Raw genomic sequence first — 27,767 nt, forward strand, 5'->3', positions numbered from 1 at the left:
ATATCCAAACACACCGGAAATGCAAGATTTAGATTTAAAATCACATTTTATGATGATGATAGAGGACTTTAAGAAGGACATAAATAACTCCCTTAAAGAAATAAAGGACAACTCAAGTAAACAAGTAGAAGCCCTTAAAAAGTAAACACAAAAATCCCTTAAAGAATTACAAGATAAAACAACCACACAGGAGAAGGAATTGAAACAGACCAACAAGGATTTAAAAATGGAAATAGAAATAACAAAGAAAGCACAAAGGGAGACAACACTGGAGATATAAAACCTAGGAAAGAAATCAAGAGTCATAGATGCAAGCATCACCAACAGAATAAAAGAAATAGAAGAGAGAATCTCAAGGGCAAAAGATACCGGAGAAAACATTGACACAACCATCAAAAATACTGTAAAATACGAAGAGCTCCTAGCCCAAAACATCCACAAAATCCAGGAAACAATGAGAAGATCAAACCTAAGGATAATAGGCATAGAAGAGAGTGAAGACTGCCAACTTAAAGGGACAATAATATCTTCAACAAAATTATAGAAGAAAATTTCCCTAACATAAAGAAAGAGATGTCCATAAACATACAAGAAGCCTACAGAAATCCAAATAGATTGAACTAGAAAAGAACAATAACAGTCACATAACAGTCAAAAAACCAAACACACAAAACAAGAAAGAATTTTAAAAGCAGTAAGGGATAAAGGTCAAGTAACATATAAACCCAGACCTATAAGAATTACACTAGACTTCTCACCAGACACTATGAAAGCCAGAAGATCCTGGGCAGATGTCACACAGACCCTAAGAGCCAGCCCAGGCTACTATATCTAGCAAAACTCTCAATTAACATGGAGAAACCACATTCCATGACAAAACCAAATTTACACAATACATTTCTACAAATCCAGCCCTAGAAAGGATAATAGATAGAAAACTCTGACAAAAGGACCGAAACTACACCCTAGAAAAAGCAAGAAAGTAATCTCCTTGAAAGGAAAACAAAAGAAGGGAGACAAACATAATTCCAACTCTAACAACAAAAATAACAGGGAACAACAATAACTATTCCTTAATATCTCTTAAAATCAAGGGACTCAATACCCAAATTAAAAAAACACAGACTACCACACTGGATGCATAAAGGAGACCCAGCATTTTGCTGCCTGCAGGAAACACAACTCAGAGACAAACACTAATTCAGAAAAAAAGGCTGGAAAACAACTTTCCAATCAAATGGTCCAAAGAAACAAACAGGAGTAGCCATTCTAATATCAAATAAATCAACTTTGAACCAAAAGTTATCAAAATAGTAAGGAAGGATACTTCATATTAATCAAAGGAAAAATCCACGAAGATGAACTCTCAATCCTATGGTCCAAATGCAAGGGCATCTACATTCATTTAAAAAATAAAAACTGGCGCCCCAGACACGCTGGAACCTGAAGAGACTGGATCAACATATCTCTGCACCCAAATCCCCTGGGAGGGAGAGCTAAACCTTCAGAGAGGCAGACAAGCCTGGGAAGCCAGAAGAGACTATACTCTGCCCACTTTTCTGACTCCAGAGGAAAACACCAAATGCCATCTGGGACCCCGGTGCACGGGGGCTCCCAGAGAAGGCGGCGCAGGTCCTCCTGGTTTCTGCCATTGCGGAGAGCTCAAAAGCAACAGCCACGAGCAAATTTGAGCCACGGGACTGCAGGTAAGACCAACTTTTCTGCTCAAAGCGACCTAACTGGTGGTCTAAGGACACTCAGGGGTAAAATTCCTCTAGGACCAGACACTTCCGGTTTTTAGCTGGATTCCCAAACTCGCTGATCCCCGCCCACAGCTCACGCTCCCAAACCCCTTGGGAGAGAGAGCTCACCACCCAGACAGGTGGGCACTCCTGAGACTGCAGAGCTGAAGAGACCACCAATAATGCCCACCCCTGCCCACATCACTGGCCCAAGAGGAAACTGTATACAACCTCTGGGAACCAGAAGATGGGGCACTGGAGCTGCAGGTCCCCTCTGCCCTAGACACAACTGGACCTGAAGAGACCAGATCAACAGTTCTCTGCACCCAAATCCTGTGGGAGGGAGAGCTAAACCTTCAGAGAGGCAGACAAGCCTGGGAAGCCAAAAGAGACTACACTCTGCCCACATTTCTGACTCCAGAGGAAAACACTAAACGCCATCTGGGACCCTGGTGCACAGGGGCTCCCAGAAAAGGCGCAGGTCCTCCTGGTTGCTGCCCTTTCAGAGAGCTCATAAGCAACACCACATGAGCAAACTTGAGCCTCGGGACCACAGGTAAGACCAACTTTTCTGCTCCAAGTGACCTGCCTGGTGAACTCAGGACACAGGCCCACAGGAACAGCTGAAGACCTGTAGACAAGAAACACTACAGGCCCAAAAGCAGAACACTCTGTCCCAATAACTGGCTGAAAGAAAACAGGAAAACAGGTGTACAGCACTCCTGACACACAGGCCTATAGGAGAGTCTAGCCACTGTCAGAAGTAGCAGAACAAAGTAACACCAGAGATAATCTGATGGCAAGAGGCAAGCACAAGAACCCAAGCAACAGAAACCAAGACTACATGGCAACATCGGAGCCCAATTCTCCCACCAAATCAAACACTGAATATCCAAACACACCAGAAAAGCAAGATCTAGATTTAAAATCATATTTGATCATGATGCTGGAGGACTTCAAGAAAGACATGAAGAACTCCCTTAGAGAAACGCAGGAAAACATAAATAAACAAGTAGAAGCTATAGAGAGGAATCACAAAAATCCCTGAAAGAATTCCAGGAAAACACAATCAAACAGTTGAAGGAATTAAAAATGGAAATAGAAGCAATCAAGAAAGAACACATGGAAACAACCCTGGATATAGAAAACCAAAAGAAGAGACAAGGAGCTGTAGATACAAGCTTCACCAACAGAATACAAGAGATGGAAGAGAGAATCTCAGGAGCAGAAGATTCCATAGAAATCATTGACTCAACTGTCAAAGATAATGTAAAGTGGAAAAAGCTACTGGTCCAAAACATACAGGAAATCCAGGACTCAATGAGAAGATCAAACCTAAGGATAATAGGCATAGAAGAGAGTGAAGACTCCCAGCTCAAAGGACCAGTAAATATCTTCAACAAAATCATAGACGAAAACTTCCCTAACCTAAAAAAAGAGATACCCATAGACATACAAGAAGCCTACAGAACTCCAAATAGATTGGACCAGAAAAGAAACACCTCCTGTCACATAATTGTCAAAACACCAAACGCACAAAATAAAGAAAGAATATTAAAAGCAGTAAGGGAAAAAGGTCAAGTAACATATAAAGGGAGACCTATCAGAATCACACCAGACTTCTCGCCAGAAACTATGAAGGCCAGATGATCCTGGACTGATGTCATACAGACCCTAAGAGAACACAAATGCCAGCCCAGGTTACTGTATCCAGCAAAACTCTCAATTAACATTGATGGAGAAACCAAGATATTCCATGACAAAACCAAATTTACACAATATCTTTCTACAAATCCAGCACTACAAAGGATAATAAATGGTAAAGCCCAACATAAGGAGGCAAGCTATACCCTAGAAGAAGCAAGAAACTAATCGTCTTGGCAACAAAACAAAGAGAATGAAAGCACACAAACATAACCTCACATCCAAATATGAATATAAAGGGAAACAATAATCACTATTCCTTAATATCTCTCAATATCAATGGCCTCAACTCCCCAATAAAAAGACATAGATTAACAAACTGGATACGCAACGAGGACCCTGCATTCTGCTGCCTACAGGAAACACACCTCAGAGACAAAGACAGACACTACCTCAGAGTGAAAGGCTGGAAAACAACTTTCCAAGCAAATGGTCTGAAGAAGCAAGCTGGAGTAGCCATTCTAATATCAAATAAAATCAATTTTCAACTAAAAGTCAACAAAAAAAGATAAGAAAGGACACTTCACATTTATCAATGGAAAAATTCCACCAAGATGAACTCTCAATCCTAAATACCTATGCTCCAAATACAAGGGCACCTACATACATAAAAGAAACCTTACTAAAGCTCAAAACACACATTGCACCTCACACAATAATAGTAGGAGATTTCAACACCCCACTCTCATCAATGGACAGGTCATGGAAACAGAAATTAAACAGAGACATAGACAGACTAAGAGAAGTCATGAACCAAATGGACTTAATAGATATTTATAGAACATTCTATCCTAAAGCAAAAGGATATACATTCTTCTCAGCACCTCACGGCACTTTCTCCAAAATTGACCATATAATTGGTCATAAAAGAGGCCTCAACAGATACAGAAAGATAGAAATAATCCAATTTGTCCTATCAGACCACCACAGGCTAAAGCTGGTCTTCAATAACAATAAGGGAAGAATGCCCACGTATACATGGAAGTTGAACAATGCTCTACTCGATGATAACCTGGTCAAGGAAGAAATAAAGAAAGAAATTAAAGACTTCTTAGAATTTAATGAAAATGAAGGTACAACATACCCAAACTTATGGGACACAAGGAAAGCGGTGCTAAGAGGAAAACTCATAGCTCTGAGTGCCTGCAGAAAGAAACAGTAGAGAGCATATGTCAGCATATTGACAGCATACCTAAAAGCTCTAGAACAAAAAGAAGCAAATACACCCAGGAGGAGTAGAAGGCAGGAAATAATCAAACTCAGAGCTGAAATCAATCCAGTAGAAACAAAAAGGACCATAGAAAGAATCAACAGAACCAAAAGTTGGTTCTTGGAGAAAATCAACAAGATAGATAATCCCTTAGCCAGACTAATGAGAGGACACAGAGAGTATGTCCAAATTAAGAAAATCAGAAATGAAAAGGGAGCCATAACTACAGATTCAGAGAAAATTCAAAAAATCATCAGATCTTAGTATAAAAGCTTATATTCAACAAAACTTGAAAATCTGCAGGAAATGGACAATTTCCTAGACAGATACCAGGTACCGAAGTTAAATCAGGAACAGATAAACCATTTAAACAATCCCATAACTCCTAAGGAAATAGAAGCAGTCATTAAAGGTCTCCCAACCAAAAAGAGCCCAGGTCCAGATGGGTTTAGTGCAGAATTCTATCAGACCTCCATAGAAGATCTCATACCAATACTATCCAAACTATTCCACAAAATTGAAACAGATGGATCACTACCGAATTCCTTCTATGAAGCCACAATTACTCTTATACCTAATCCACACAAAGACCCAACAAAGAAAGAGAACTTCAGACCAATTTGCCTTATGAATATCAATGCAAAAATACTCCATAAAATTCTGGCAAACTGAATCCAAGAGCACATCAAAACAATCATCTATCATGATCAAGTAGGCTTCATCCCAGGCATGCAGAGATGGTTTAATGTATGGAAAACCATCAACGTGATCCATTATATAAACAAACTGAAAGAACAGAACCACATGATCATTTCATTAGATGCTGAGAAAGCATTTGACAAAATTCAACACCCCTTCATGATAAAAGTCCTGAAAGAATAGTAATTCAAGGTCCTTACCTAAACATAGTAAAAGCCATATACAGCAAACCAGTCACTATCATTGAACTAAATGGAGAGAAACTTGAAGCAATCCCACTAAAATCAGGGACTAGACAAGGCTGCCCACTCTCTCCCTACTTATTCAATATAGTTCTTCAAGTTCTAACCAGAGCAATCCGACAACAAAAGGAGTTCAAGGGGATACAAATTGTAAAAGAAGTAGTCAAAATATCACTATTTGCAGATGATATGATAGTATATTTAAGTGATCCCAAAAGTTCCACCAGAAAACTACTAAAGCTGATAAACAACTTCAGCAAAGTGGTTGGGTATAAAATTAACTCAAATAAATCAGTAGCCTTCCTCTACACAAAAAAGAAAGTAGCCGAGAAAGAAATTAGGGAAATGACACCCTTCATAATAGTCCCAAATAATATAAAGTATCTCGGTGTGACTTTAACCAAGCAAGTAAAAGATCTGTCCAATAAGAACTTCAAGCCTCAGAAGAAAGAAATTCAAGAAGTCTTCAGAAGATAGAAAGATCTCCCATGCTCATGAATTGGCAGGATTAATATAGTAAAAATGGCCATTTTACCAAAAGCGATCTACAGATTCAATGCAATCCCCATCAAAATACCAATCCAATTCTTCAGAGAGTTAGACAGAACAATTTGCAATTCATCTGGAATAACAAAAACCCAGGATAGCTAAAACTATCCTCAACCATAAAAGGACTTCTGGGGTGATCACTATCCCTGAACTCAAGCAATATTACAGAGCAATAGTGATAAAAACTGCATGGTATTGGTACAGAGACAGACAGATAGACCAATGGAACAGAATTGAAGACCCAGAAATGAACCCACACACCTATGGGCACTTGATTTTTGACAAAGGGGCCAAAACCATCCAATGGAAAAAAGATAACATTTTCAGCAAATGGTGCTGGTTCAACATGTAGAAGAATGCAGACTGATCCATGGTTATCACCCTATATAAAGCTTAAGTCCAAGTGGATCAAGGACCTCTACATCAAACCAGATATACTCAAACTAATAGAAGAAAAAGTGGGGAAGTATCTCGAACACATGGGCACTGGAAAAAATTTCCTGAACAAAACTCAATGGCTTATGCTCTAAGATCAAGAATCAACAAATGGGATCTCATAAAACTGCAAACTTCTGTAAGGCAAAGGACACTCTGGTTAGGACAAAATGGCAACCAACAGGTTGGGAAAAGATCTTTACCAATCCTACAACAGATAGAGGCCTTATATCCAAAATATACAAAGAACTCAAGAAGTTAGACCGCAGGGAGACAAATAACCCTATTAAAAAAAGGAGTTCAGAGCTAAACAAAGAATTCACAGCTGAGGAATGCTGAATGGGTGAGAAGCTTGTAAAGAAATGTTCAACATCTTTAGTCATAAGGGAAATGCAAATCAAAACAACCCTGAGATTTCACCTCACACCAGTGAGAATGGCTAAGTTCAAAAACTCAGGTGACAGCAAATGCTGGCAAGGATGTGGAGAACACTCTTCCATTGTTGGTGGGATTGCAGACTGGTACAACCATTCTGGAAATCCATCTGGAGTTTCCTCAGAAGTTTGGACATTGAACTACCTGAGGACCCAGCCATACCTCTCTTGGGCATATACCCAAAAGATGCCCCAACTTATAACAAAGACACATGCTCCAGTATGTTCATAGCAGCCTTATTTATAATAGCCAGAAGCTGGAAAGAATCAAGATGCCCTTCAACACAGGAAGGGATACAGAATATGTGGTACATCTACACAATGGAATATTACTCAGCTATCAAAAACAATGACTTTATGAAATTCATAGGCAAATGGAGGGAACTGGAAAATATCATCGTGAGTGGGGTATCTCAATCTCAGAAAAGCACACATGGTATGAACTCATTGATAAGTGGCTATTAGCTCAAATGCTTGAATTGCCCTAGGTGCACAGAACACATGAAACTCAAGACAGATGATCAAAATGTGAATGCTTCACTCCTTCTTTAAAAGGGGACAAGAATACCCTTGTCAGGGAATAGGGAGGCAGAGATTAAAACAGAGGCAGAAGGAACACCCATTCAGAGCCTGCCCCACATGTGGCCCATACATATACAGCCACCCAATTAGACAAGATGGGTGAAGCAAAGAAGTGCAGGTCGACAGGAGCCGGATGTAGATCGCTCCTGAGAGACACAGCCACAATACAGCAAATACATATGCGAATGCCAACAGCCAACCACTGACCTGAGAACGGGACCCCTGTTGAAGTTATTAGAGAAAGGCCTGGAAGAGCTTGAAGGGCCTGGAGACCCCATATGAACAACAATGCCAACCAACCATAGCTTCCAGGGACTAAGCCACTACCCAAAGACTATACATGGACTGACCCTGGGCTCCAACCACATAGGTAGCAATGAATAGCCTAGAAAGAGCACCAGTGGAAGGGGAATCCATTGGTCCTGCCACGACTGAACCCCCAGTGGACCTGATTGTTGGTGGAGGGCAGTAATGGGGTGAGGATGGGGAGGGGAACACCCATAAAGAAGGGGAGGGGGAGGGGCTATCGGGATTTTTGCCCAGAATCCGGGAAAGGGAATAACAATCGAAATGTATATAAGAAATACTCAAGTTAATAAAAAAAATCTGTACTGTACAATGCAAGCTATTTTTGTAAGTGGAGTATGATACTTCTCTGTTAGTTTGCTGCAATCTCGTGTCAATATTTAAAGGTGAAAGTAATGGCAGACCGGTGTCTGAAGGGTGGGAGTGGAGAACAGAAAGAAAAGTATAAAAGAAGAACCCAATTAAGTGAAGTATTTTTCTCAAAAAGAAAACAAGTAAAGGTTGCAACTTTATTTTATTTCAGTGTTTCTAGAGTGTATAATACAGTGAGCGTGGACATATGTCTCACTACTTTGCAGCCAACCTCATTTATTACAGTGCAACTCAGTTCTTTTCTGTCAGTCCAGTGTTTTAGTAAAGACTAAATTTTGAATAACTGCAGACTATTCTGTTATGTGGGTGTTTGTTCTGTTTACTTCCCACTGGGGAGAGAGAGATTTTTCAGGGTCACAGAATAATTCAGTTTGAAGTCAATTAAATGACTTACACAGTTCATGCCTAAACCTACTACTCTCTATGGCCACTTTTGCTATAGAAATAATTATTGAGAAAAAGAAATAAACAGAAAACTAATTTTGAAAAAGGCCAAAATGAAATAAAATCTTCTCACTGGACTTAAGACATTGTTATTAAATGCTATTAAAGTTCTAAAATTTCAATACTTGCTTAGTGCATAGAAAGAACAGGGGTCACTAAAATAGATTCATTTTTCTAAATAAAAATTTTGAGATAGTTTCAGACTTATCAAAAATTATGACAGTGCTGCACACATACCAAATTTTACTCGTGATTGAGTTTTTCTGTTAGTGTGTTACATTTACTCTAAGTAATGAAGCAATTGCAATATATTTAGTATAAACTAAAGTCCATGTTTAGTTCTAATTTCCCAGTTTTCTATTCCAAGATCTTATTCAGGGTTCTATATTGTATTTACTCCTTATATCTCCTTTTATCATCTTGAATGTGATGATTTCTCTGATTTTTATTGTTCCCATGATCTTGACAATTTGAGGTGTACTGTTTGGACTTTTTGTATTATATATTTATATTTGGATTTGTATATATTTATATTTATATTTGGTTTTCTCCTGATTATCCTGGGATTGTGGGGACTTGGGAGGAAGAGAGAAATGAAGTGCCATTTTCATCATGTCCCATCAGGACTGTCAGTTTTAACCTTTGCTATTGATGTTGCCCTGGATGACCTAGATGAGGTGGTATTGTTGGATTCCTCCACTATAAAGTAATTCCATTCCCCTTTGCCACTAATACTGTATTGTTTGGGAGGAAGTCATTGTAAATACCCATGCTTTAGGAATGAGGAAGTAAGTTCTACCTTCCTAATAAAGTATCTAATCAGTTGTTTGGAATTCTCTATCAGAAGTTAATTTATTCTCATCTAAAGATTTATGTATTCATTGGTTTATGCTAGTATTGACTCATGGGTATTTATTTTACACTTTTGATTATAATTAAATGCCGCTTGACTTATTGCCAAATTATTCTGGCTTTGATCGCTAGAAGGTTTTGTTTGTATTTATAGGTCTCTTTGAGATATACTTGGCATTATAAATTTATTTTTATTTTCATTCCTCACTTCCTGACAATATATTCTAAGGTCAATTTTCATATTTCCTACCTCTGTCCTAAAAGGAGTAATTGTACTTTTTATTGGAAAATGGTATTTGAAACTATGATCAGGACATTGTGGTGCATTGTTACCTACTGATGAGGCACCATCGATTTTAGGGCCCCTTAGCTGACTAAGTTCATAGTGTTTCTTGAATTCTAATCTATTACTCATAGATCATTTTAATCACTTCCCTTTGCTTGTCTATAACTTCCTATTCCAACTGTGAGAAACCTGGCTTTCACTACTCAGTATCTTCTGATTTCAGTTTTCTTTTCTAGAATGTGTATTTAGTGGCTTCATGATTATCCATGTATTACTGACAAATGGAACTTCTTGAAGAGAATAGTTCCTATGTGGTTTTCATACTCCACATAGATTTACTCATTCCCACAGTTACTTTAGCTCCTACCCAAAGTTTTTGTTACATGAGGTAATCTCCTACTTCTAACTACTTTTTTATTCTGTTTTGCATACTAGGGTCTCTTCTCTTTCTGTGTTCTAAGTGATGCTTTTTACTCTTATTAAGATACATTGTTTGCAAACCCCTTCAGCTCCTTCAGTCCTTTCCCTAATTCCTCCATTAGGGACCCTGAGCTCAGTCCAGTGGTTGCCTGCGAGCATGCACCTCTGTATTTGTCATGCTCTGGCAGAGCCTCTCAGGAGACATCCATATCAGGCTCCTGTCAGCAAGCACTTCTTGGCATCCACAATAGTGCCTGGGTTGGTATCTGTGTATGGACTGGATCCCCAGTTGGGAGTCTCTGGATAGCCTTTCCTTTTCAGTCTCTGCTCCACACTTTATCTTTGTATTTCCTCCTGTGAGTATTTTGTTCCCCCTTCTAAGAAGGACTGAAGCATCCACATTTTGGTCTTTCTTCTTCTTGAGCTTCATGTGGTCTGTGGATTTTATCTTGGGTGTTCCAAGCTTTTGGACTAATATCCATTTATCAGTGAGTGCATACCATGTGTGTTCATTTGGGACTGGGTTACTTCACTCAGGATATTTCCTAGTTCCATCCATTTGCCTACAAGACTCATAAAGTCATTGTTTTTAATAGCTGAGTAGTATTCCATTGTGTAGATGTACCACATTTTCTGTATCCATTCCTCTGTTGAAGGACATCTGGGTTCTTTCCAGCTTCTGGCTATTATAAATAAGGCTGCTATGAACATATTGGGACATGTGTCTTTGTTATATGTTGGTGCATCTTTTGGGTCTATGCTCAGGAGTGATATAGATGGGTCCTCAGGTAGTATTATGTCCAATTTTCTGAGGAACCTCCAGACTGATTTTCAGAGTGGTTGTACCAGCTTGCAATCCCACCGAAATTGGAGGAGTGTTCGTATTTCTCCACATCCTTGCCAGTATCTACTGTCACCTTAGTTTTTGATCTTAGCCATTCTGACAGGTGTGAGGTGTAATCTCAGGGTTGTTTTGATTTGTATTTCCCTGATGACTAAGGTTGTTGGACATTTCTTTAGGTGCTTCTCAGCCATTCGATATTCCTCAGCTGTGAATTCTTTGTTTAGCTCTCTGCCTCATTTCTTAATAGGGATATTTGGGTCTCTGGAGTCTAACTTCTTGAATTATTTGTATATATTGGATTCCCAAGGGGAAACTGGGAAATGGAATAGCATTTGAAATATAAATAAATATAATATCCAATAAAAAAGATACAGTGTTTGCATTGTTAAATTCAAAGGGCTGAAACTACTGCATAATTAGTACATTATGTACAGTCATACTGAAGAGTTCTACTCTTCTATAAACATCTCCCCGTGCTTCAACTCTTCTGTAGATTTTCTCTCCACACCAAGCTCTTTTCAATTATTACCTTTTTATTTAGCATCTCAGCAGTCTTGAATTTTCTAATAGATATATAATATAAATCATATAATTATATAAACTTTTTATTCCAGTGTTTTTTAAATTATGATTAGCAATTTGTAAGTTTAATCCATGTCCTTTTTGGCTTTATAATTCATTTTTTATTGATAAGCAGTATTCTATTAGGTAGACTACTTACTGATTGAACAACACTTGTAGATTTCAGCAATTTTGAATGAAGCTATTACATACATTGGGATTCAAATTTGTCTCTGTCTCTGTCTCTATTTCTCTCTCTGTGCGCATAAAGTTTTCACTTCAGTTGGATAAATACTTAGGAGCATGGACGATTGGGTTATATAGTAGGACCATATTTAGTTTTATCAATAACATTATATTCTAACCTCCCTGGCATTTGTTACTATGTTTTAAATTTTCAGCCTAATAGTATGCAATTGTTACTTTAATTTGTAAGTTCATGAGGGCAAAGATGGTACATAACTTTCCATATGCTTATATTTTACATGCATCTTCATTGCTGGAGTGTCCATGTATTTTTTTAAATTGGGTTTTCTTGTCGTTGAGTTTAATTTTCCTTATTTTTAAAGTAAGCAAATAAAAACTTGTTGGGAAGGTATGCTTTTTTAAAAGTCCTAAAGAAGTACACAGTACCCATCTCACTTTTCTTTTTCCATGTAAAAATAACCATAAGAGACTCAGCTCAGCAACCACCGACTCATTAGAAAAAGTCAAAGTTGGAATACAAATGTACACTACTGACTACCTACCTATGTCATTCTGTTAAGATTTTAATTTTTAGATCAACTCATTTAATTCTCGTTACAATCTTTACTAATATAAAGTCTTGATTCCCTTATGTGAGCAACTGAGGAAAAACCAAATTTACAACACTCATTTATCTAAAATTATATATGTACATATATATATATGTGTGTGTGTATGTGTGGGTATGCTTAATATATTTAATTATATCTATATCTATATTTATATCTATATCTATCTATCTATATCTATCTATCTATCTATATCTATCTATCTATCTATATGTCTCTATCTATATCTATATCTATATCTATATCTATCTATATATATATATATATATATATATATATATATAGAGAGAGAGAGAGAGAGAGAATTTAGGTATATGAATGTTGGCCTTTGTGTACAACTGCAGCCTGTAGATGCCAGAAGAGGGCATCTCATGCCCTGAATCTGCAGTTACACAGTGGTGTGAACTACTATGTGTGTACACTGTGGCTCAAATCTAAGTCTTCTAGTAGAGTACCAACTGCTCCTAACCACTAAGCCATCTCTGCAGACTCCTGTATATATTTATTGAGATAGGATTTCACTATGTTTCCTAAACTAACCATAAAGTAAAGATACTATATTTTAGAAAAGTGATGATCTAATGCTTGCTACTTGCATAGCTAAAGAAAAGAGTATTTTACATGTACTGAGTGAATACAATAAACATTCCAGAAAGCACTGTATCAAGATCATTATGGTTGTCCTAAGCACTGACTGTGTTTGGATTTGTATGAGAGCACACTGAGGTGAATGAGCAAAGTTTTTAGTTTTTGCAGATGCTATTGATCCTTCATCAGATTTTTCATTGTTATTTTCTTGAAAGCAACCATGGTAAAAGTATAATAATAAAGTATGCCCCCTTTCTGCTTTTCAGTTTGGCTGGACAATTAACTTCCTTTAGTGATTTGTTTTATTATTTGATAAATCATCAACAAGAAGAATTCTAAAAGACGGCAAGCGTAGTGGCCAAATGAGGTCTTGAAAACATAGCAGTGCAATCGCAGCTGTGGCTAGCTCTATGGCTGGCGATGAGCCTGCAACACGGGACTGGATGTTCCATCGTGGCTCTGGCTCTCCTCCAGGGAGCTGTCAGTATCTGGGTTCCCACAGTGCTGAGCAGAAGGCAGGTGCACAAAGGTTCAAGGTTTCTGTTCCCCATTAGAGTTGAGGGCATGCAGTTCACCTGACATGAGGGATGGTGGGGTGGAATTCCTGCTTTGCTTTGAGGAGGGCAGGGCTGCGCGATGACATAAGTTCCAGAACCTGGTATAGCTCTTCACATTCCTCAGTCTGCTTTTGATATGAGTGAGGAATATCCAGGATCTTTTCAGAGAAACAGGATTCTGATATTTCCCATTCTTGAAGCTTCTGGAGGTTTTTTTCTTGTTTGTTTCTGTTTTACACTTACAATTAATATCTTTAATAAGTAAAATGAAATGCAATTGATATTATACACACTTTAAAAAAAAGAATAACCCATAATGAATTATTGCTAGTGTGAAAGAATGTAGTTATGTAAATGGTTCAAAGTTATCTGAGAGAAATATTTTCTTACTCCCAGCAGGGTATTTTTTGTGACAATATCTAATGGCTCTAGAGAAGATCTTAATTTTGACACTAACCCACAAGCAGGGTAAGCATGCAGTCCTGGAGGTGTGGATAAATAGGGGGAAATTTAGGATTACCATAGATTTTGGGAATGTGTATATATGTGTATGTGCATATGTATGTACTATCTCTGCCTACCTATATCTACCTACCTACCTACCTACCTACCTAACTTATTGGAACAGACTCCTATAAAGGCCTCAGAAGGCTCTCTCATTCCCATTATTAGTTTCAGCCAGGATTACCTACCTACCTACCTACCTACCTACCTACCTACCTAACTTATTGGAACAGACTCCTATAAAGGCCTCAGAAGGCTCTCTCATTCCCATTATTAGTTTCAGCCAGGATTACCTACCTACCTACCTACCTACCTACCTACCTACCTAACTTATTGGAACAGACTCCTATAAAGGCCTCAGAAGGCTCTCTCATTCCCATTATTAGTTTCAGCCAGGATTACCTACCTACCTACCTACCTACCTACCTACCTACCTACCTACCTACCTACCTACCTATGTATGGAACGTATCGTTCACTTCTTAGAGTTCAAATAAGGTCATAGGATCAATTCATTTTGAATATTGAGGTGTCTGAGAGATCCAGAGGTACCCTTTCATGTTTGTCCTCCACTCACCTGCTCAGGACTAGGAGATTTACTTGTTACAACGGCATATTCTCATTTCTACACATCAGACGAGTGTAAGCAGAGCCTGAGCATTCTAGGCAATTTCTGCTGTTGGCTTCTGTCTCAGTAACATTTTGTCTGATGAAAATAGTTCTTTGGCTTGTTGAGAAGAGCTTTGGACTGGGAAGAAGATGAGAGGATAGCAAAAATGCATCATATAAATATATGAAAACGTCAGTGAACAAAAGAGGCCGTCTTAGATCCACTGTTGTCTTATTGGAACAGACTCCTACAAAGGCCTCAGAAGGCTCTCTCATTCCCATTATTAGTTTCAGCCAGGATTACCTTATACACTGTTTCATCCTGGATTCCATCCCCATTTCCATCCATGGACTAACTAGATCCATTCAATGAAGTCCAAAGAAAAAGAAAAGAAACACTCCATGTGTGATCTGTCCTGTTTTAACTCACATAGAAAAGCAGGAGAACAAGGTGTTCAATGCAGCTCCTCAGCTAATCAAGACTGTTCTCCCTGGTCTAGCTGTATGCAGAGCACAATGGTTACACAGTCACCTATGAGCACACTATCAGGATTAGTCAAATTCCGATGATCTCTCTTGAATTTATGTAGTGTTCACCTTTTGCACCTAAATTTATTTATTTGAAAACTGATATATTTTTGTTACTGCAACACACTAATTTTACAGTTTTTCCTGAGACATTTATATAGCAAAAGATATATGCATCCTATAAGTACTTTCTTACAAAGATGGTATCAAGTTAAGCTAGTTTTTTTCACTAATAATTGAATCTGTATTTGAAGGTAAAACTTTGCAGTGGTCGTCTGTTTAGATGAAGAATGATTTAAATTTGTCCATTTGATTTTACTTCATTAGCTTTATTATACTTCCAGAAGGAATATAAACATTCAAGTGTCTTTAAATACAAGTTTTGGCATATAAACTCCAAATGCCTGCTACCCTTTGTCAGGCTTGCTGTTTGGTAACAGCTATACGAGCAAGAAAGAAACCCCAGTCGCTGTCAGCTCCTACAATGCAAAGAAACCCTAGTCTCTGAGCAGGAGTGGCTTGTCCTTTTGACCATTTGGATTAATCACCATAGCTGCACCAATTGCGATGAACATGGAGATCAATAAATAACCATCACAGAGCCCTGAAATAGCAATATCCTTTAGATTGTCTGTGCAGAATAACTAAACCAAGACAGAGAATATAAAACCATGAATTCTTAAATTTTAGCCTTCCAGACAAAAACAAATAATAATGGGTAATCAACCTTACATTCTGTCCTTCACACCCTTCCCTTTCAAAATCATAAATGAGTACAAAAATTAACATAAGGTGAAATTTTAAAAATTTAGTTGGATTTGTTGACCATAATGCCAGTGACTGTTAACTGTACATTTCTGAGTCCAAGCTCTTTCATAACTGAGTTGTGGGGGCAGTGTTTCTTTGTCTAGTTAAATGCATATTGTCTTCTAGACATTAGACTGAGGATCATAAATTGTACTGGACTTTGATAAACTAGGACTTTAAGGATCATTGTGAGTACCCATTTGCAGTAATATTTCCATCAATCTATGTTCATCACCTGCATCTTAAAATCACCATGTTACCCGCTTTATTATAAACCATCCACTTAGAGAAGAAGGTAGAAATAAATGAACCATCTACTTTGTGGTAGTAGTTCACTAACTAGTTAAATGTAACACAGAAATTCCACAGACTTTATGGGCAAAGTTTTATCATTTTTCCCCATAGAATTCAAATTTATTAAACTACTATTATAACTCTGTAGGTAACATCTGGCTTTTAGCATGACACCACGAATGCAAATTTAACTTGATATTTGGAATTCTCTTGTTTGTAGAAAAGCTTCAGTGGGAAAATAAGAATGGAATGAATATAAATAATAGAACATTTCAGGATCAAAACTTTAGGAAACCCCAGAAGATTCATTAGCTTCTGTCTTCATGACTAAGCTACGTTCAGTATAGTCTTTGTAATTGTTCCAGCTTATTAGTAACATTAATAACATTCCTGTTTTGCATACTGGAGGATCTTTTAGACTTTCTAAGGAACTACCTTTAATATTCAGAAGACCCATCAGGGTGCCAAATCCCATCTGGTCCCAGTTGTTACAACTATACTATTGTAGATGAGCTGAAAATCAGAGGAACCAGGAAACAAAACTAGAAAAAGTCTTCAGTGTGCAGAGGTCAAAAGCATGTCTATAAAATGCAGCTTTGCATGTAAATCAAAATTATCTTAGCCTTGTAAGAGTATTTGATTTCTCATTTTCCTGCCAGTTTTATCCAGCCAAATAACATCAAAAGGAGCAGGAAACCAAAGTTCCTGAGAACTCTGACAGCCTTCAGAAGACTCCGCAGTCTGTAGTATTTTGTTTTGCAAGTTAACCTGAGTTTCTGATGCATAACCATTGTACATAAATGTAATTTGGAGCATTTCTTGGATGCTTATAACGTTATAAATCCTTTATATCCATGTATCATATTTAATGTATTTCATCTCAACTAAGGGCCTATTTTCAGCCCATTCCCCTCATATATCTGGTAATGTTTTGAGATTATGTTTGTCACAGCTTGGGTACTACAGATTGATTCTAGTAACAGCTTTGGATAGAGGTTTGAGATACTAGTAAACATCCTGTTATAATACACAGATCAGCATCACATCAAAGAATAATTAAACTGCATTGCAATGGCACAGAAATAGAGACATTTCTCTCCTAATCCACCAAATAAATACACTATTTGGTGGGAGTAGTTAATCTAATTCTGAGGGAAGAGAAACTTTACATAAGAGGTTCAGGCCTTTAATCCTAGCACTTGGGAGGCAGAGGCCTCTGTGAGTTCCAGGAGAGCCAGGGCTACACAGAGAAAGTCTGTCTCCAAAAACAAAGAAAGGAGACTTATCTAAAGTCACACAGCTTAGTGTTTGGTGGGTTTCAAACTTAGCTTTTGTTGCCTTAAAACTCAAATGACTTTTATATACTCTAGTACAGTTTCTAAAGAAAAATTGAAAACCCTGAGTAAATTCTCTGTCTCGATGGAAGTATTACCGTATTCTGTATATCAGCCATACTATCAGGCTCCTATTTTCTGAAAGCTTAACAGCAGCTACTCATACTTGAGTAGCTTCAGATTCCCTCTTTAGGATGTCGTTTCATCTATTAGATCAGTAACTACAAGACAGAATGATTGCTTGGTTGTTCTTGCTGCATTACTTAAAATGAGTTAAAAAGAAACAAAATATACCCCAGAAGACATTATTTTTGTATCCATTTCTGTGGAAGTTCTATATGAATATCAGATTGTGTGTGTGTGTGTGTGTGTGTGTGTGTGTGTGTGTGTTTTCATGAGTGTTTATAAACACATTTGTCAGACCAAATGTGATGTTGGAAGTAGAGGATGCCCTACTGGCCTTAGCTCTGTAACAGGGCATCCGCTCTGGCCAAGCAGCAGCTTTGTAAGTCTGCAATGATGTATTCACACTGAGGGATCCTTGAGGCAAGGTGTGAAGGAGCTGAGACTGCCCCTACCTCCTACCTTTGGTAAGTTTTTAAGCATAGCCATCCTGTGTATGTGAGGCTAATGAGGTCTGCCTTCTCTCTTTAGGGAGCCTTGTCTTCCTCTGAAAGAACTTTCTCATCCTTCTACTTTCTACATTTCAGTGCATCCATGATTGCTACCCATTTATGATAAAGCTCCCTCAGGAAAGATTCGGATATACTCTAAGTTGGATGTGATGATCAGAGTTGGATGTAGTGTAAGCACACTCTTATGATCTCTAATGGGGAAACGTGGACAATTTTCCAGCAAGTAGAGAAGCATAGACAGAAAGCTTACATTGCTAAGGGCATTTGTGGAAAGCGCCTGGCACATGGCTGGCACACACTGTAGTTGGTGCCAAATAGACATGGGTTCCTTTTGTCCTCTTCCTCTTTTCTTTCTTTTCACCAACCCTTCCTCGCTTCCTCTTGCAGTCCTCTCAGTGTATCTTCAAGGTATGCCACGAGAGTGAGTATTACTCATCTGTACTAAAGCACAGCTCTTCCTAAAACACCAGTCAGTCCTGCAGATGGATGTGCAATCATCAAGGCCCAGGGCAGACAAAGACTGCTTAGCTTCGCCTTCCATTTCGCTCTTTCATTATTACTGGCTGATCACACTGTGACTAGGACTGAGGATGTGGGACAAGCCATGCCATGCTCTGTCCTGAGAACCACACCAAGCCACTGTGTTGTTATCAATCAGCCAAGCAACTTAACTTGGGAATTAATAAACCATTATTTTTCAGGTTCTTCCTCTGCAGAATGGGGTATTAGTTACCTGTACATGAACATGTCCTAAGAGCCAAATCTCACCCTGTAATTTACTCATGACATATGATAAATATCTAATGAATGTAAGCTATTGTAGTGGTATATGATGATATGATTAGTATTTGAGTATCTTGAAGAGAAAAATCATCATATCTTAGTATCACCTTTTATGTTCATCCTGATCTGTTGATTTCCTTTGAGAGTCTCATTTAGAACTTCAGTCACAATCTTACCTATATCTGCACGTATTTTCTGATATATTTTCACATTTGTATCAGGCATGTACCTAGGTACAAATTATGTACATCATATCTTTATTTTACTTAGACTTGTCTGCTTTGCTGAAATCTTCTGCCCAAACAAGTTTGGACTGTGATGCCTTATGATAAAAGTCTAGGGCCTGCCTATGCTCACGTATACATACTCTAGAATGGATTATGCCACTTACATAACATTTATTCAAGATATATAGCTCTCGTGGCCTTTTGGTCAGTAGATTTCTGCTTTCCTATCTTATTGAACAGCTGTGTAAGTTTTGACTTCATGAAACTAATGTGAGGAGAAAGGTTTGGTGGCAGAACAGGAATACATGGTGGGAGATTTGCTTAATGTTTCACACTGATGAGACTGAAGGTTTGGGATCACATCTGAATTTGAATCCACTAATATTTACCAACAACATTTACTCCAATGCTTCATTACCTGGAAATGGCAAAATAGGCATAATAGTATATATGAACATGGTTGTTGGATGAAGGTCCCTGGAAACTGCAAGGACTCATAACTTTTCACTTGTCCTTTCAAGAGGAAGCAGCTTGAGATATCCTGGAGTCATGCAGTTTGGCCAGCTTTGATGATCTCTGAAACTTAATTCTTCATTTAGTGTCATGTGATGGTGAAAACAAGGAAGAACTGATAACAAATTCATTTCAGAAACTGCATCATCTGTGATGGTCACACTAGCATTTACAAACAACAGGTGAGGGTGGGGAAGGATAAATCAAGTTCAGTCAAAGGGATGGGAAAAGTCAATAGTGAGAACCAAGTTCCAAGTTCTCTTGTCATAATGGAGAGAGGAAAATGCAAGGAGAGCACTTGACAGTGACAGGTTAGAAGGCCTACAAGCCTTCCTGCAGTTTCTATCTGTAAAAACTTTATCTTTTTTGCTATTTTTTTATCTTTAAATCAAGTTTGGCTGTTAAATTAAATGTCTTTACAACTATTTCATGATAAGGAAAAAAGCTAGTATAGATACAGGAAGTAGGCCTCTTGACCACATCATTCATTAATTTAAATGTATTTTCTTGTCTTAGAAGTATTATGAAATACACGTTTTACTTGTGTTGTAGTTGGATGTCCACAAATTAAAAATCAGATAATTTATAAGTAAACTCCCTTGCTTTTATAGTGGGGAGGCAAGAATCAGGCCTCAAAACCCTCAAACTCTAACCTTGGAACAAACAGCCCTAGTGGGATAGCCCTATCAAACCCTTCCCTTCAGGGATTAGGAACCCCGCAGTGAGGGCAGAAAAGGATAGACCAGAGAAGGTAGAAAACCATGCAAACAAGGCCCTCTGAGTCAACATGCCCAAGGTCATGTGAACTCACAGACACTGGGGAAACTAGCATGGGGCTGTTGAGGGATTGCACCAGATACTCTGTATGTATATCATGGCTTCTAGTTCAGTGTATTTGTGGGATTCCTGAATGTTTGAACAAGTTGGTCTCTGTTTCTTATGCCCTTTATTGGGCCCCTTTCTGTTTGTTTTGTCTAAGTCTAATACGTTTTCTTAACCTTATTTATTTTATTATTGTCCTTTAAAAGCCTGTTTGTTTCCTAATGATGGACAGAAAGGGAATGATCCAGATGAAACTGGAGGAGGGAAGGAACTGGGAGGGGTAGAGGGAGGAAAAACAGTAATCAGGATATAGTGTGTGAGAAAAAAATTGTTTTTTTTTTGTGTTTGTTTGGTTTTGGTTTTTCAAGACAGAGTTTCTCTGTGTAGCCATGGCTGTCCTGGAATTTGCTCTGTAGACCATACTGGCCTTGAACTCAGAGATCTTCTGCTTGCCTATGACTCCTGAGTGCTGAATTCTGGGGTTAAAGATGTGTGCTGCCTCAGCCTGCATAAAAAGAACGTTCGATTTTCAATGAAAGGAAAAAAAACCTCTATTTACACTTGCTTTGGCACAGCAGGGTTTAGTTATTTAAGTATTGTCTCTTTATAGCCCAGCAGGGTTTTGTGTTAGACACACATTTCTCATACCAAAAGCTGGGAAGGAAGGCCCACAGCCTGGGGAACTTTCTCTCAGAGAACTTGAGGTGAATAGGACACCTTTGCTTCAGTGACTCAGAGTCCCTTTCAGTGTCTTAGTCAAGATATTTTGCTTAACAAAACTAGGGGGAAATGAGAGGAGGGTCATTTAGTTTAGACTCCTCTTGTCATTCTCTAGCACACACATAAAAGCCTTCTGAAGGTGAAATACCACACCACACTGAGCAGGTCCTGAGTGAGAAGTGGTAAAGGAGTAGCTCCCTTTGTCCTTGAGGACTTTGATATGTCAAGTTATGACATATCAGGGCATTGTGACATATATGTATGATACACATGTAGCTCATACGGGAAAGTAGTGGCTTCCCTTTCCTTGGTAGGACTTTTGCTGTAATTGTGACATATCAGGGAATTGTGACATATGTGCGTGTCACCTCATAGGTGTTTGTGCCACTTTGTCTACTCTGGAGCCTTCAGTCAACAGAGCTTAGGTCTCGTCCAGCTCTTGAAGGGCTTACTGAGGTGGAACTTTGCAGCTTCTTGAGTGCTCTTTGATACCAAAGAGCCACATTTTCCTCTCCTTTCCAAAATGGATCTGGAAAAGTTAACTGGAGGAGGAGGGGGAAGAAAGGAGGAAGAAAGAGAAGAAAAAGGAGAGCAAAGTGAAGGGAAAGATTCAGTTGGAGAAGGAAGAGAAAGAGAGGAAGGGGGAGAAAGAGAGGAGGGAGGAGAAAGAGAGGAAGGCAGGGGAGCAGTGGGAAGAGAAGAGGGAGGAAGAGGACAAAGAGATCAAGGAGGACAAAGAGAAGGAGAGAGAGAAAGAGATAGAGAAAAAAGTGAAGGAGGAGAAAGAGGAGGAGAGGGGAAGGAGGAGAAGGAGGGAGAGGAGAGAGAGGGACAAGGAGAAGGAAGAGAAAGGTTCCGGGAAGCTAAGGGAATCAGTGACTGGTCTTTATTCCTAAGTAAGAAGGATTCTAAGTCCCGCAGATTGGCCATGGTTTACCCGGGCCCGCTGTCTGAGCCACTGCTGGGGCCACCATGTGAAGGTAGGCACGAGGGGGGCGCTGGAGGGCGGGCGCGGATAATAAAGGCCAAGGTAAAGGAGGCGCGGGCCAGGAGGCGCGGGCGCGCTGGAGGAAGGAGCGCTGGCCCGGGGCGGACGCGGGGCGTGGAGAGCAGTGACTGTGAGGCTGGGCTAGGCAGTGCTGACTTTAACCTGGGCTGCGGAGGCGGGGGAAGAAGGCTAAGGAAGGGGAGGTGTGTGGGACCGGAGTGGGTGGGGGGAATTGGAAGCAAATGACATCACCTCAGGACTGAGTAAAAGGGAAGAGCCAAAAGCATTGAACGGGTCCTGGATATCCAGAAGTCGAGTCCAACCTGAACCTGTCCGGACACAGACCTTAGTGCACCACGGAGACATCATGCAGAAGTCGCCTCTGGAGAAAGCCAGCTTTATCTCCAAACTCTTCTTCAGGTGAGAGGGTGCCCAGAGGATCTTTCAGGGACACGTGTGCCCATGCCAGAGAAGGGAATAAATACGGGCAGACTTTGGGAAAACAGGAAGAGATTTTTGTTGAGTTTTGTTTTGCTTTAAAGGTGTGTTGTCATTCATTGCTTTAAAGGAACTATGTATTTTGTAGAATGAAATAAAACTGATGGAACAGAGAACAAATATATATTTGCACCTGGAATCAGACTTGCAACAGCCAAATATGCAACAGAGCAATAGATTTTTTTAAATTTCCTGAAAACAGTTATACATCATAAATGTACTTAATAAAACATTAAGATTGGTCCATTGTTTTCTCCCAGAAAAGTTTGTCTGCAGGTGGCGCGCCTGTATATAATAGGTGTTTGGAAAACGTTTATTGACTCAGGTTTTTAAAAATCAAGGAATTATACTTACTTTTGCTGTTATAATATTGAGTAAGACTAACATGCTTAGTACAGTTACAGTATTCTTCTTTAAGAATGAGCAAGTCAGTTAAAATACCTAACTTTAGAAAGAAATACTGTAAGCAATGCATTTGAAAATTCAGTTACTCTGGGGATATGAGACTAGGGTTCTAGCCACTGACGCTATATTCAATTGATACTTAGGAGATTGTTCTCTTATCCTACCAAAAAAAATTAGAATCGAAGTTGGAAGACCTAGGCAAGTATTAAGCACTTTGTATATGAGGTACTCTGTGGAGCTTCTTGTACTCAGTCATGTAGTGTGAATGAATGAAGAGAACAGCTCTCTCATGGGTCCTTAGCTGGCTCAACCCCACCCCCAGTGAATCAGCACACTAAAGTATCATAAATGTGGAATATGTTCTAAATGTGCCCTGTGGTGTGGGTACGAGGCAAGGCTCAGCCTTCAGTCCTTTTTCTGCAGGTCTAGAGCTCAGGACTGAGGGGAGGCAAGTGCTTCTACAGGAGAGCTCCTCCCAGTGGATGGGAGAGAAGGTCCCTCTTTACTCTTTAGAGTGGATATTTGTAGTGCCTTTTCTTACTTCGTCTATAAATTTAGCTTATCAGCCTGGATCTAATTTCTTACTACTTACAATATCAGATTGTCAATTGACATAAACTTTAGACTTTCACCAGAGCTTATTGAGGAACTTAAATGTCAATCTGCCTGAAAAGGCAAGTTTTCTGAAGAATGAATATCTCTTGTGTGTTTCCCCCACTAAGTATTAAGAAACTTCAAAATTTTTCACTTATCAAAGTGTTTCAAAAATTTCCCGTTTTTATAATCCACCTAATACATTTTAGTGTGCTTTACAAATGTTCTTAGGCAGATTTGGAAAGGAAATGTATTATAATGGCTGTGAAATTTGTTAAGAACATACTCATTTCTGTTCTCCAAATGATTTCATAATCAGTTGCTTTAAGAATAGGTGTGTTTTTAAGAGTTTAGTTCCTCCTATTTATAGGAGCTGACATTTAGCTAAGTACCAGTCAGTGATTATAAACTTCCTTCTGGACTATACTTTTCAAAGGGTGAAAACCTTTTCTCCACTGGATTAGGCAGTGTGCTTAGTGTCCAGGGCAGTGGGCTCTGGAAACTTTGCATTTTCATATAGCTTTAAGAAAAAGATCATGCCTGTTGTGTATCTGTTAGCATATGCATGTGTGCGTACACACATGAACATGCACATGCACATGCACATGCTTGCTTTTATGCCCACAGAGTGCAGTATAAGATATCCTCAGAAGAGCCATCATCTCCTTTGAGACATGTCTCTCATTGGCCTGAATTTCACCAGTTGTTAGACAAACTTGTCAGCGAACCCAAGGAGTGTTACTGTCTTTGCCTTGGCAGCAATGAGATTGTAATCATGTGTCGTCACCTTGCCCACCTTCTCATATGTGTGCTTGGGATTGAACTCAGCTTTTCATACTTGGGAAGCATGTTACTTTACTGACTGAGCTATAAACAGTTTCAACAAGTTAGGTAGCAACATTTCCATTCTCTTTCTGATCCATGCACAGACACTATCTTACGTTTGCTAAGACTTAGGTTATCCAAATCCAAAGGCCACTTTTGATATACTGAGGATATGGTATTTAGAAAACTCAGGATAGCTGTCCGTTTAGTTGATGGATGCCATCCAGTGGCTACAGCTCCAGAGTTCCATGCTATCATTTGGCTTTTCTTTGATAGAATTGGAAGAATCCACATCTAGGATGGAGACCCTCTGTTTCGACAGTGGGCAAGCACTGCCCAATGTTAGCTCTGTACCAGTCCCTTAGGACTCCTGTTTATTTTTCACTGATCATGTTTGAATATTACAAAGCTTAGAATTTTCAACTTGGGATTTATGTTAGGTTTTTGTTAATTTTGTTTAGTTTAATGCACAGTTCTAAGAGTACCACTTGTACACAACATGATGAAATTGTCATTTTGTGTATGTAGTATATATGGGTGTGTATGTGTAATAAATATCCCTATACAGTGAAATTTATTTTAGTTGATATCACAATTATTAAAATCTCTTCCAAGGTTTTATAGCACGTTAATACACAATATACTTTTAATAGTCAATCCATTGCTCCTCAGAGCAGAGGAAGCTATAATTATTTTAAAATAACTTCATCAACATGTTGTTTGATGTAGCAATGAAATAGTACTCAGTACACACTGATACACAGGGGAAGTCAAGGCTTTTTGTTTTCTTTATGGAAGTTGGACTTACTGTGATAATTCCTAAATGTTAAAACTTGTTTAAGAGGTCTACAAATAAATATCACCATAAAGTATATTATTACCGTTAATGTCCTTTTATAGGAACCTGTAATTTCACTGTGGTAGAACTATAGATAAGTATAGGATTGCCAAACCATAAGGGAAGGGCGTTAACCATTTAACATGCAGTTAGACATTATTTGTTGAGACTTTAAAAACACCTCTGAGTCAGCAGCAATTTGGGCCATTTTGATCCTCTCTTCCCCGTGCATCTTGTACATTTCCTCAGAGCAAAGTACCTGCAAAGCAGTGAGTTTAAGAGGGAAAAACTATGAAAGAGGTCCACTTGTTTGGAGATACTGACAGAGGGATTTCATAAATACATTGTTCATCATCACTGTGTGAAACAGTGTTTTAGCCACTTCCCTTCAGCTCTTAAGAATGGAATCAATGCAGCATGTAGGTTTCTCTGTGTAAAATCAGCATTACAAAGTGGCTTTTTCATGGGCTTGATTATCAGAGAACTTAGGCTTTTCGGAAGAATACTATAATAGTTCAGATGAGGCTTGTCAATTTCAAATGGTCAATTTCTATATAGCCCATTAATTAATCATTTTTTGATGTTGACGGCTATTTGAAATTGTAAACTACTTTTGTGTTTAGTATTCAGCACATTTCAGGAATCCAGGATTACATGATTCTAATAACTGTTTCTTGTTGAAATTGACTTCATTGTGATCAACTCTACAGATATATGTGTATTGCATATTGATGATATTTAACATTCCCTTAAAATGATGGGACAATCATTCTGATAAAATAGGAGGGGGAGCAAATGTTGAAACATTTTTTTATCTTTATTAACTTGAGTATTTCTTTTTAATTAATTAGTATTTCCTATTTATATTTCGATTGTTATTCCCTTTCCTAGTTTCTGGGCCAACATCCCCCTAACACCTCCCCCTACCCTTCTATATGGGTGTTCCCCTCCCCATCCTTCCCCCATTACCGCCCTCCCCCCAACAATCACGTTCACTGGAGGTTCACTCTTAGCTGGACCAAGGGCTTCCCCTTACACTGGTGCTCATACTAGGCTATTCATTGCTGCCTATGCAGTTGGAGCCCAGGGTCAGTCCATGTATAGCCTTTGGGTAGTGGCTTAGTCCCTGGAAGCTCTGGTTGGTTGGCATTGTTGTTCATATGGGGTCTCCAGCCCCTTCAAGCTCTTCCAGGCCTTTCTCTGATTCCTTCAACGGGGGTCCCGTGCTTAGGCCAGTGGTTTGCTGTTGGCATTCACATATGTATTTGCTGTATTGTGGCTGTGTCACTCAGGAGAAATCTACATCCGGCTCCTGTCGGCCTGCACTTCTTTACTTCACCCATCTTGTCTAATTGGGTGGCTGTATATGTATGGGCCACATGTGGGGCAGGCTCTGAATGGGTGTTCCTTCTGCCTCTGTTTTAATCTTTGCCTCCCTATTCCCTGCCAAGGGTATGCTTGGTCCCCTTTTAAAGAAGGAGTGAAGCATTCGCATTTTGATCATCCGTCTTGAGTTTCATGTATTCTGTGCACCTAGGGCAATTCAAACATTTGGGCTAATAGCCACTTATCAATGAGTGCATGCCATGTGTGTTTTTCTGAGATTGGGTTACCTCACTCAGGATGATATTTTCCAGAACCCTCCATTTGCCTATGAATTTCATAAAGTCATTTTTTTGATAGCTGAGTAATATTCCATTATGTAGATGTACCACATTTTCTGTATCGATTCCTGTGTTGAAGGGCATCTGGGGTCTTTCCAGCTTCTCGCTATTATAAATAAGGCTGCTATGAGCATAGTGAAGCACGTGTCTTTGTTATTTGTTGGGGCATCTTTTGGGTTGTATGCCCAAGAGAGGTATAGCTGGGTCCTCAGGTAGTTCAGTGTCCAATTTTCTGAGGAACCTCCAGACTGATTTCCAGAATGGTTGTACCAGTCTGCAATCTCACGAACAATGGAGGAGTGTTCCTCTTTCTCCACATCCTCACCAGCATTTGCTGTCAAATGAGTTTTTGATCTTAGCCATTCTGATTGGTGTGAGGTGAAATCTCAGGGTTGTTTTGATTTGCATTTCCCTTATGACTAAAGATGTTGAACATTTCTTTAGGTGTTTCTCAGCCATTCAGCATTCCTCAGCTGTGAATTCTTTGTTTACCTCTGAACCCCATTTTTAATAGGGTTATTTGTCTCCCTGCGGTCTA

At 39.0% G+C, this 27,767-nt stretch overlaps 1 protein-coding gene across 6 annotated transcripts in view; it reads left to right on the forward strand.

Annotated features, from left to right (window-relative positions):
• The window catches only part of Cftr (CF transmembrane conductance regulator), a 272,563-nt gene that overhangs the window by 82,910 nt on the left and 161,886 nt on the right, over window positions 1–27,767 (forward strand). Inside the window, exons 1-2 of one of the 6 annotated variants that reach the window (XM_063285514.1) lie at window positions 21,741–22,397; window positions 22,663–22,825. The exons of 1 other annotated variant lie outside the window; for it this stretch is intronic. In XM_063285514.1, coding sequence (XP_063141584.1) covers window positions 21,941–22,397; window positions 22,663–22,825 — 620 coding nt within the window. In that variant the 5' untranslated portion in view covers window positions 21,741–21,940. Of the gene's footprint in view, window positions 1–21,740; window positions 22,398–22,635; window positions 22,826–27,767 lie in introns of those variants that run through there. 4 more of the 6 variants (XM_063285513.1, XM_006236097.5, XM_039107007.2 and 1 more) reach the window with 4 other exon arrangements.

The sequence above is a fragment of the Rattus norvegicus genome, chromosome 4 (genome assembly GCF_036323735.1).
Source record: "Rattus norvegicus strain BN/NHsdMcwi chromosome 4, GRCr8, whole genome shotgun sequence".
Lineage (NCBI taxonomy): Eukaryota > Metazoa > Chordata > Mammalia > Rodentia > Muridae > Rattus > Rattus norvegicus.